This window comes from Rhincodon typus, chromosome 1 (assembly GCF_021869965.1).
Source record: "Rhincodon typus isolate 14 chromosome 1, sRhiTyp1.1, whole genome shotgun sequence".
In the NCBI taxonomy this organism is placed as follows: domain Eukaryota; kingdom Metazoa; phylum Chordata; class Chondrichthyes; order Orectolobiformes; family Rhincodontidae; genus Rhincodon; species Rhincodon typus.
Window position 1 is genome coordinate 58,471,694 of NC_063332.1, and position 11,889 is coordinate 58,483,582.

At 40.2% G+C, this 11,889-nt stretch overlaps 1 protein-coding gene across 1 annotated transcript in view; it reads left to right on the forward strand.

The window, feature by feature from the left end:
- The window catches only part of LOC109923322 (integrin alpha-2-like), a 147,438-nt gene that overhangs the window by 37,508 nt on the left and 98,041 nt on the right, over nucleotides 1–11,889 (forward strand). Inside the window, exon 2 of the mRNA XM_048602237.1 lies at nucleotides 426–552. Coding sequence (XP_048458194.1) covers nucleotides 426–552 — 127 coding nt within the window. The remainder of the gene's footprint in view (nucleotides 1–425; nucleotides 553–11,889) is intronic.

The window sequence follows — 11,889 nt, forward strand, 5'->3', positions numbered from 1 at the left end:
AAGACCACCCAATACACAGCAGGAAGTGAGCTGCAGTATATGGCACACACTTGGGGCAACCACCTCTCCAAAGGCATGGGAATGAACTGGGACCTTCAAGAACGATTGGACCTCTGGATATCTAGATGAGGGAGCTGGCCCACATTCTCCATCAACTGACAGCCCGAGAGTAAAAACGCTATATTGCCAAAGCAAAGACATATCTGATGCAAGAAGAGATCTCCAGATCTGAAATTATTCATCAGCACTCACATTTCTAAAGCAAAAATGCTTCAAGTTAAAATTAAAACCTATAAAATGGCGAGAGTATCATTACTCAAATTGGCTTGAGTAATGCAGAATTATTGATATCATAGCAATTATTCTGAAATATACTTTCTCTTCTGAATTCAAAATGTGATGTGATTTTTTTGTGCTTTATTTAGGTAACCTTCTTCTTCAGACATCCCAGGCTTTTAATGTTGATATGTTAGGAGCCAAGACGTTCTCAGGCCCTCGAGATGTTCAGTTTGGCACTTCCATTCAGCAGTATTCCAACTCTGATGGGCAATGGTAAGGTAAAATTTATTCTAACATGCATTTTGAGAACACTGTAATGGAAAATGGTTCACCACCTATACAATGTTCAATTTGGGCACTGTTAATATAGCAGAAGAATGGGTGACTTCTTCAATGTACGTCAGCATATTTTATCATTCTGAAGAAAATCACTTGTTGATATGTAACGGAAATACAAATCAGAAGTGATACTTTTCTGTGATTTTAATTTTTCTGCTTTTTCTGTTAAAAAAAAAGAGCTTGTAAAAAATATCCTTCTGATCGTGGCACTTAAACAGACCTTATCCATCCTTACAGAGAGTTTATGTTTACTTCATCAGTTTGTGATTCCCACACTATACGTTAAAGCTCTGCAAACAGCCGGAATAGAGATTTTTGAATGTACCACTAAACTGAAATGGACCTGCTGAATTGGGGTTTCCATCCTGTAGTGTCCACTTGCCCCTATCAGCAAAACTTGAATCTGTCAGGAATGGGGGCCAGACTTCTGTTCCTAGTCCCACCCACTATATTGAATGGTTCATCAGGTCTTCCCAAATCAGCAAAAATATGGCCTTCAGTAAAAAGATAGGATAACCTGATAACTGCTCAAGAAAACTTGCAGCAGAATCTCAACTGAACAGACACCGAGACAGTAGGGAGACCAGCGAAGATTGGAAAGTCAGTTGTTGTTGAATCAGGCTTAGATTCTTAAGGTTTCAGAAACTACAGGAATGGAAAGAAGATCTAGATGGTGCCCCACCCACCCTACATGTCTATTGCTCTTTCCTACAGGCTTAGCTGTGGGATCTGAGAGATTGAAATTTGGATAAATTGTTCATCTGGATAACTTGTTCAATGGATCAAGTACCTCAGACCTCTAGTGGTCATCACCTTGACAACCACTGGCAATGTGTGCTCACTTGGGTCAGGAGAATGCAGATGTTGGCAATGTCTTACCTTGAAAATCTGCATTTCCTTGGGAGCTGCCGCTCAGATGGACCAAGACCTCTGCCTGCAGACCTTGGCTTAGGAGGTTCATTTCCTTCATGCTGAATCTCTTTTTCTCCCTTCATATTCCTGTGGAATGGTATATGGATGAAGAGGAGACTGCTGCTGCTGGCATTGATGGTCTTATGGTATTGCTGCTTCTGCTTCACTTGTTCTTTATCAATGATCCAAGTTTAGAACTGCATAGGCTGATCCCATACAGTGGTGAAGGCTGATAACAGTTCAAGACAAGTGTCCTGAATTTCAAGAATATGGTTAAGCACATTCTCAAAATGTGGTCTGTGAGAACCAGCTTCTCAGCACAGGTTGAAGAAGGGTCTAGGCCTGAAATGTCAGCCTTCCTGCTCCTCTGATGCTGCTTGGCCTGCTGTGTTCATCCAGCTCTACAGCTTGGTATCTTTGATTCCAGCAATGTTGGCTTTACTGTTTGCAGACCTCCCAACCTGTCATTTTCACAAAAGAAGAACACTTTGCTGTGTTCTTGCCTAGTTGGACCTGGCAACCTGTACACAGCTCAGGAAACCTGTGAGCTGGCTATTAAAATCAGAAATCCTGAGAGATCTGCATCTTCCCATATATTGATTATGGAGATTTCCCATTCAGCTTCAAAATGTTCAGGTTAAACCCAAAAGGATCATGTCGAGTTCTGACTTGAGGCTACTTATCAGAGATTTAAACATCCCCCCTCAACCCTGCTTGAATCCCAACCCAAACCTTTTAGCAGTTAAAATTCTGCCCTTGGGTTGTCAACAGTTCCCAATAGATAATTCATATCTTTCTATCTATGTTTAAGAAGATTGTTTACTGTATTTTCTGTCAAGTAATGGGAGTTCAGCAGTGTTCATTCTGTTTCAGTCTTTGACCATGGTAAGGATATGATACTGTGGCTATATCCAGTTGAGCTAAGCCACAAGACTCAAAAGCAAGCCAAATTGCTATTCAGATTAAATAATGAAATCATGATTCTTTGTGAGTAGTGCAAAGTTCTCTTGCTGGAGCTCATGGTGCTTCTTTGGCTGATCCACAAAGTTCTAATACAAAACCCTGGTAAACAGTAAACAAGAACCTAGATATTATCCAAGCTGTGCGCCATGTTATTTTACAATGATTGTCCAAATCTAAAAGTCTTTGCTTTAAGAAACAACAAAATACATTGGTACTTTGATTCCTATGACTCCATGTTCTCCTGTGCAAATTCATGCAGCAGAAACTTTCAACATTAAACAGATAGTCCTCTTTAAGAAAATAACATTGACTGAAAATCAGTAACTGAATCCAAAATTCTGTCCTAAAACTAGCCTAACTAATTAACTCTAGCCAGGCTGCACCTAAACCTAAACCTTAGGTCAATGCTTGACCAAAATCTAGTTCTAAACTGAATTAAACCCAAATCTAACTCTGAAACTAAAACTCCAACTCCAAACATTTTGTTGCAATCTTACTACCAGGGATTCCCAAACAGTCTACTTTCTCAGGAATTACTGAAGGTTATAATAGTTTCATTCTTACGGACATTTGACTTCAAAATTTGGGTGCAAAACCACTGCTAATGTCCAGGAAAGGACACGCAGATGAGGTGTTGCACACATGTTAAATTCTGAAGTGAAAGTATTAAGTAGGCAAAATACTTTGAATGCTGGAAATCTGAAACAAACACAGAGAATGCTGGAGAAACTCAGCAGGTCTGTTAGCATCCGTGGAGAAGATTCATACCAGGCTTGAAACATTAACATTTTCCCTCTCCTCAGATGCTGCCAGATGTGCTGAGTTACTCCAGCATTCTTGTTTAAATGCATATAGCTGGTGTAACCTGGTGTCGCTGCTGAAGCCACATTCTATTTTAGGAGTCAATTCTTTCAGTCAATGAACTACTGGCAGCTTTCAACTTATAATCAGGGGAACAAAACAGAGAAGGATGACTTTTAAAATTAAGTTTCTACTTACCATATCAAGTGCAATATGCACAAATATTGCGCTATAATTCATCTGCATCAATTGCTTACCGTAAAAAAATGTTCTCATTTGCTGGAAAGTGTTTAATGTATATGAATAATTCCATATATTACAAATAAATATAGATGGTTTCTTTTGGAACATCATACACAATGTTGTACATTAGAAATCAACAGAAATAACTGAATTCACCAATCACTCAAATTACCTGATTTGTTCCTGATATCTGTTGGCTATGTTAGAAATTAGAAGTACCAGTATAACAATCTGCAAATAGAAAGTGACAGATCAGGGTACCATTGTTTTGCAGAATGGTCATTCATCAGTAGTAAAACCATGGAACATTCACGGTGGTGCGATAACAATACAACTGAGCTTCTCCAGAATATTACTCCATAGTATCCTTTGACGAGGATGCTGCAGAATCCTGTTCATTGAATTCAAACTTTGATTCAGGTACCTGTGGGGACCTCTAATGTTTACTGCATTCCCCAATTCCTTGATAAAGCCTGCAGCCCACATCCATTGTGATTTTTCTCACACTAATTTTGGAGAATTTTCAAGTATTTAACCATGTAGATTTACTCCGGTATCTTAGCAACCAAGTTCCATTGCTTATTATCTGTTGATACGATTGATATGTTCCCAGCCAATGGCAAAACTGGACCATTCAGATTCCAAAGTGAAACCTGGCTTGGTTACTATAAGATTTTTTTGCAATTTGTTTACTTCGGTAACTCCTTGTCACTGAATGTACTGATGAGAGGCTACGAATGTGCTTTTAACAAAAGAATATCAAAGTTTATTATGAACTAAAAGAAATAATTTTAATTTTTAATAAAATTAATAATAATTTTTTAATAAAAAGGAACAATGTTAACATCATATAAGAAGTATTTGAAATAATTCTTTATTAATATCAGAAATAGAGATTCAGTCCTTTTACCCTCAACAATGACCTTACAAATAGTCAAGCCTCTCTGTGTTCACTTTAAAGTTTCTTGTTGAGTTGGCACAAGTGCACTCTGTTTCTTTTTGGCAAATGTCTGCATTCACTCAATTCTATGTTCTTTAGTTAATGTCTCTTCATGAGACTCTTAAACATACCACTAACACAACTCACTTACTCCTTAATATGTGATTCTTAAATTCATGCTTTCCGTAGTGTTCTGTTATGTCATCCTCTCTATGATGGTAAAGTCTTCTTATCTCTTACTAACTAAGTTTGATCTCAATGGTGGTGAAACTATTAGAAACAATTCAGAGGGACAAAACAGCTACGTTCTGCTTGCAAAAGAGACTCTGAGCTGTTGCCTACCACTTTAACACACCACCCTGTTCCCTGGCCAACATCTCTGTCTCAGGCTTGCTGCAGTGTTCCAGCGAAGCTCAATGCAAGCTGGAAGAGCAACACCTCATTTTCTACTTGGGGACCCTGCAGCCCTCTGGACTCAATGTCGAGTTCAATAATTTTAGGGCCTAAACTCTCCCATGTCTCAGACCTCTACCCCCACACACCAGGCCTTGTTATCACATAGCCTGCCATTACACACTACCTATTGTTAATCACTAACAATCCCTATTAACAGCTATTCATCCTCCTAGTCAGATCGTTATCAACTCCTTTGTCTACCTAACACTCTTCTCTCTCATCAGGCTCTATCCTATCATTTATTCCCTACCCCATCCCCCTCCCTATTTTCTGCATATAAAGCAAAGTTTTCCCAGCTACGATCAGTTCTGAAGAAGGGTCACCAGACCTGAAACGTTAACTCCAATTTTTTCTTCACTGATGCTGCCAGACCTGCTGAGCTTTTCCAGCAACTTCTGTTCTTGTTCCTGATTTACAGCATCTGCAGTTCTTTCAGTTTTTATTCACAATACTCCAGCTATGGCCTAATCAAAGTTGTGTACAGCTCCAATATGACCTCTCTACTCTTATAATCGACGATACGACTGGTAAAGTCAAGAGTCTCATATGCCTCATTAACTACTGTCTTAATCTGTCCTGCTGCTTTCAGGGATCTCTGGGCAAGCATGTCAAGATCCCTCTGTTCCTCTGAGCTTCTCGATGTCCTGCCAATCAGTGAGTACTTCCTTATTTTTTTAGTTCTTCCTAAATACCTCACCTCCTATTTATCAGGGTTAAATTCCATCTACTACTTATCCATCCAAGTGACCAACCAATTAATATCTTTCTATACCGTAAGACCTTCTTCTATACTCTCAAACATCGGACCAATCTTTGTGTCATCAACAAACCTACTTCTCACAGCCCAACATTCTCATCAATATCTAATGCACCAACCCCTATGGTACACCACTGGATACCAGCCTCAAGTCACTCAAACAGTCTTCTACCACCACCTTCTGTCTCCTACCATTAAAACAACTTTGAACACATCTTGGCAAGTTACCCTGGATCCCATGTGCTTTTACCTTTTTTATCAGTCTCCCACATGGAACCTTGTCAAAAGCCTTGCTGAAATCTGTATAAACCATATCAATTCTACTACTTTCATCTACATAGCTGATTACTTCTTTGAAAAATTCAGCCAAATTTGTTAGGGATGACTTCCTTCTGACAAAGTCATGTTGAATAGCCCTGGTCAAAACTAACCTCTCCAATTGGAGACTAAGTCTCTCCTTCAGAGTTTTCTCCAATAGTTTCCATACCTCTGATGTAAGACTCACTAGATTATAATTCTCTTGTTTATCCCTACCCACCTTTCTTGAAAAGTGGAGACACATTAGCTGTCCTCCAGTGTTCTGGCACCACTCCTGTGGCTAGAGGGAAATTAATAATTTGGATCATAATATTTTTCTCCCTTGTCTCCAAAAGCAGCCTGGGTTCCAATTCATCCTAACCTGCGAATTTGTCAATTTTAAGCCCACCACTGATAATATTCTATCTATACTATCTGTGCCTGGCTTTTTTCATGCCCTCTTTTTTCTGTCCTAATTATTTTCTTCAGTTCCCCCTGCATTTTCTATACACCACCAGGGTCCCCGTTAATTTGCTTCCATGGAACCTGTTAAAAGCTTATTTTCCTAACTCTAATTACTAAGCTACTCAGCACTTGTTTTCTACTGTCCTGACTGTTTTGGAGACTACCACGTTTAGTATTTACATTACTGATGTTAGGGTCTTTTCTCTCTGAATGATCTACTTGTCTCCAAAGGTAACCTGTCCACTCACTGACCTTCTGGATGGTCTTGTTTCTTAAAAGAAGTTCTTCTAGCCTCGGTGTGTGATGAGAACCTTGATGCTGGGAAATAGCCTATTTTTTCTCTATTCTACTCTTTGTTCCTATAACACTGGATTGTTCACCTCAAGGAGTTTTTAAGCCTCATTTAAATACATGTAAACAAATTTACAGATAGCTAGTGCTACTCACAGAACTCAAATATAGCACTAAATTAGGAGTTAATCTTATGATTTTTTGGCAAGTGTCATTTTTAGCAAATTTCATGGAGGGTCTATGAGACCTACTGAGTTTTCTTGTGTTATCGTCCCAAACTCAACCCATTAATAATCTATCACGCAACTATAGCATCTCCTTTCATCCAATGCTATCCTGATTCTACCACTTAGTGAGAAGTGCATATAGGAGCTGATATAAAGTGAGTGTGAGGGTTCCAAGTGAAGATGGTGGCACTTACTCTGGTTGAGTCGAGATGGTCATTAATGTTCTTCCTATAATGTTGGGCATTCCTCCAGACAGCTGAAACAGCACTGACCCGGGTAGCAACCTCGGATCAGGCTGACATGGTCTAGTGTCGTGCCTTCTCTGATGGTCCTGGGGCAAGAGGACATCCTTCCTGTGTACCACCCTACTCAGTAGGACCTCCAGATCCCCACACACAATTGAGAATGGCAAATGTCTCTTGTCTGCCATGCCTGTGGCAGACTTCAGGAAACTTGCACAGCAATTTCAGATTGACAGTGCTTATATCAGTGCACAACACCCTTGTAAAGATAGGATGTTGTAAATCGAGGTTATGAGTTGCTCTTGGAATGTCACATGGTCAAATGGGGCTAAAATTGGATATAAGGGGTGCCAAAGGACAGAATATTCATTTCTGAGGTGAGTTTGGTAAGACCTTGTAACGAAACTATTCCAAGAAACTTGATGCAAATCACACAGCCAAAAGAAACATACGAGTAAGGCCAATGAATCTATGCCTTTGAGTAAGGGACCTCATCAGATCTGAAAGCTAGCTTATCAGATTTCCACTTTCTGCTGAATGGGAATAAAATATAAAACAGAACTAACAAAATTATGAGATAACAAGGTGTAGAGCTGGATGAACACAGCAGGTCAAGCGGCATCAGAGGAGCAGGAAGGCTGACGTTTCGGGCCTAGACCCTTCTCCAGAAAACAAAATTATGATTGTCTGAAAATATTATCAGTGAAGGATCATATGATTTTTTTCTAATTGTGGGAATTTCCATTTAATATTTATCATTTTTGCTGACATTTTTGGTGTGGGACATTTCACCATCTAATGTTTTAAAAGGTTTAATTAAACATCAGATTGGCTGCCCTTGCCTTCATTGTTAACTCCACTTGGTACATGCACCATAAAACGAGTTGCTAGTGCAGATGAATTAGTTGATTGTGACATGTGAAGGCTTATTTCCTATTGCCGTTCATTGAACAAAGCTGTGAGCAATTCATTGAGAAACTAAAGATCAACGGTCTTGCAGTGAGAAGGCAGCCTGAACTGTTACTTTCATGCCAGAATTTGTAACGTCCTTTGATCTCTTTCCTCAAATATACTTGTAGTTCCGTACACTGCAGTTTCAGAAACAGATCTTTTACATACTAGAAGCTACAAAATTATAGTGGCATCCTCATTTTCTCCTTGCCATTGATCTACGGGAAGGGATTGTTTGATTTCATTGAAACAACACTGTTCAAAGTTAAACTTAAACCATCCTTTCATCCAAAATTGTGGATTCGGAATCAGCCAAGAGAAAACATGCTTGGGACCAGTTCAGCCTTGCCATATTAACTCAACTGCTAGGTCAGGAAATACAGTTTTACCATACCAATAGTTTTCAAGTTTATTAATCTGATTGCTCAATTTTCAGTTCAAGGGCTTTAAGATATTTTGCTTCTGTGTCAAATGGTGCCGCAATGGCATAGAAGTGTCATTCCAAAGGAGCTGGTTGTTGTTCTTCTACCGTAATTTCCCAAGAAGGAAAGACTGAACATAGTTATGGATCGCCTAATGACTCTCAAACATTGCAAATAATCACTGATTAAGACTGAGAGACTCATTGCAGAGTAGAAAGCTCATCCTTCTATTTTAAAGCTTAGCAAAACCTGGGCTCTGAGAAAATCTTGCCAATGATTGTTCATGGAGAGTGTGATAAAATCCATGCTTTGTAATCATTTCTGTGTGTCAGCCCATAATCTATGCATGTTGGAGCATTCAGGACACAGGTGTTTCATTGCTGTTTACATGAAATCCTGTCTAGGAGCAAGGGCAGTTCTTGTTGCAGGGCTTTTCAAGTGAGTGACTAGTTCAAAATCCAGTGAACACTAGTGAAGGGTCAGTAAGCGATAGTCTAACAAAGTTACTCCATGTTAAAGTGCTGCTGTTTTCTGGCTCTATTCTGCTAGGCTAGAGGACTAGCCACAGTTAGCAGGATTCTGTACAGAGTAGCTATACAGCTAGAATTGTGTAATAATTAGACGTTTGAATGCAAGCTTTGTGAAATTCAGTGGGATGAAATTTTGGAAGAAGCAATTGAGTAGCTAGGAAGTGAATAGTAGCGAGGTGGAGAAACAGGCACTGTGCCTCTATTAGGGACTGAAGCATACCCTGGCCAAAACAGTGGAATGTAGTCAAAGAAGTAGGTCAGATCAGCTAGAAAAGGCAGCCAAGAACATTTTAATGAGTTGCTGAGAAATCCTTGGGCTGGCTATGGGGTGCCCAATCAAAGTTTTCCCGTTAACTCAGATCTATTTCATATTAATTCTGTAAGTTAGAGTATGGGCTTGTATCATAAAGTTATGTTGTTTGTGGCTTCGTTCTCTTAGTAATGGGCTGGGATTTCAAAGTTTGCTTCCAAGGAGAATGCCCCAATTTCAACATAACTGAAGTCCCTAATCCCTAGAACCATTCCTATGAATGTTTCCTGCACACCTAATGTGTTCACATTCTCCCTAAACTGTGGTGCCCAAAACTGGATGCGATACTCCAGTTGAAGTTAAACCAGCATCTTATATGAGATAACAAGGTGTAGAGCTGGATGAACACAGCAGGCCAAGCAGCATCAGAGGAGCAGGAAAGCTGACGTTTCGGGCCTAGACACCTTCATGTTGTTGTAGACAATACCTCTTGGTAAAAGTTAGAATGCTGTATACTTCACTTACTGATCTCACTATGTGTCTTACCATGTTTAATGAATTATGCACGTGAAATACCCAGGTTCCTCTGCTCCTGCAACCCCTTTAGAATGCACACATTATTTTATACCATGCCCTTGATTTTTACCACAATGGAGAAGTTCTCTCTCATGGCAAAAATAGCTGTTGTGCCCAGGCATTACAATTCCCGCCCCAGATCATGGCGCTTCCCATTTTCATGTGACAGGAATGATGGTGCATTGGGATTTGCACATGCATTTCATGGAGGCAGCTGGCCATTTAAATCATCGACTGCCTCCACTCAAGTTGGATATTGTCACTGAGCTGTGAGAATCCAAAGTGTGCAGAACAGACCTGGTAGGTTGGCATAGGGTATGGGTAATAGGTTGGCATGTTGTGTATGAGGGGCCATTCAGAATGGATAAAGGTCAAGGATGGCAATGCTTGGCATGGAGGATTTGTGGTGATAGTGTGAGTGCAGGAGATTGGATGGAATGGGGGATATGAGGGGTATGAGGATGGGTAAAAGGAAATAGGTTTGCATTGATGCTATGTAGTTATGGGGTTTGAGGTAGCATAGGTTCAGCATTGAGGGATGAGTAGTTAGGAGTTTGTTTACAAGTCATGAGCTGGCATGTAGGGGTATGGGGTAGGTGTGGGGTTTGAGGGGGGAGAGGGTGTGACAGCTTGAGTGATGTCTCTTGTTTTATTCTGTCTTTAAAATGGTTGGAATTCCAAAGCCCAGAGGCAGTCTTTCCAGCTAAAGCACCTCCACAACCAGCGTCCCCCTCACCTTGAAACCTGCAGCTAGCCAAGATTCCTTCTTATTTCATATTCTTATTTCCAAACATTCAAACAGAATGATCAGCTGATTAATCAGTAAAGTTTCAATGAAGTGGAGGGTTGACATGGAGGAATTGGTATGTTTTAAGCCAAAAAATCATCAAGCCCTTGAATTGAAAACCCTAATAACCTGATTACTCTTTGTGGAAAATCTTGTTACTGCAAGTGTGTATGTAATTACATAGTTGTCAGTTTTAAATCTGGGAAGATTGTGTGGGTCCAGGCATGTTCTCTCTTGATTTATTCAGGTACTTCAATGCCTGCTAATACTCTCTTTTTATCTGTGTCTCACTGATCTATCGCAGAATGGAAGGGTTAATGTTATTAATTTTCCTAGAACTCTGTTTATGAAGTCAAGGTGGCAGTTTTCCTACTCGATCTTACAGAGTATGTCTCTGCTGTCAACAAGACACAGTTGCCTTCTGCATGTGGGAATGTTGGCGACTGTAAGAGAATGGGCTGATATCTAAGTGCAGAGAGATGTTAGATATGTGCTAATGTTACTTGAATGTTGCCCAAACAAATGTTTCAGAGACACAGGGGGAGAAGTGACCGCTCCCGGAAAGTGGGATCCTGATGGGAGACCAGTGGAATTATGGGGAGCCACTTGGAACTGGCTTCCCAACACAGTCACGCTTCAAACCATTTTACCATCAGCGGAACTGACTTCCGAAAAAAGTTTTCTATGACAAAGTGGAGGGAAGTAAATGCAAATATTGCAATCATCTATTGATAGTCATTTTACCAGACTATTGGCATTTCCTTGAGAGCAGATCATCCCCTCGCTATGCAGGTAGAATGCCAGTTGAATGCAGCTAGCCTACCAGTGACACCTTTGTGAGGAGAAAGTGTTGTTTTTTATTCAGAGGATGCAAAGAAGGCAGGCAGTCCCTGTGGCCCCTGCAATCGCTTCAGAGGGGTACCTCCTCCATCAGTACACTTTTACAATTTTTAAACTTCAGGCTATAAGATTGCTTAGCTGTGCCTATCGTATGCTGTTTCTGCGTTTTGACATGCAAGTAGCTCTGTGTTGTAGCTTCATCTGGTTGACATGGTATGGCTGGAACTTGTTCCAGGCATACCCTCTGCATTCTTCGTAGAACCAGGTAGAACCAGGTGGATCCCTTTGTTTCAGAGATAGTAGGAACTGCAGATGCTGGAG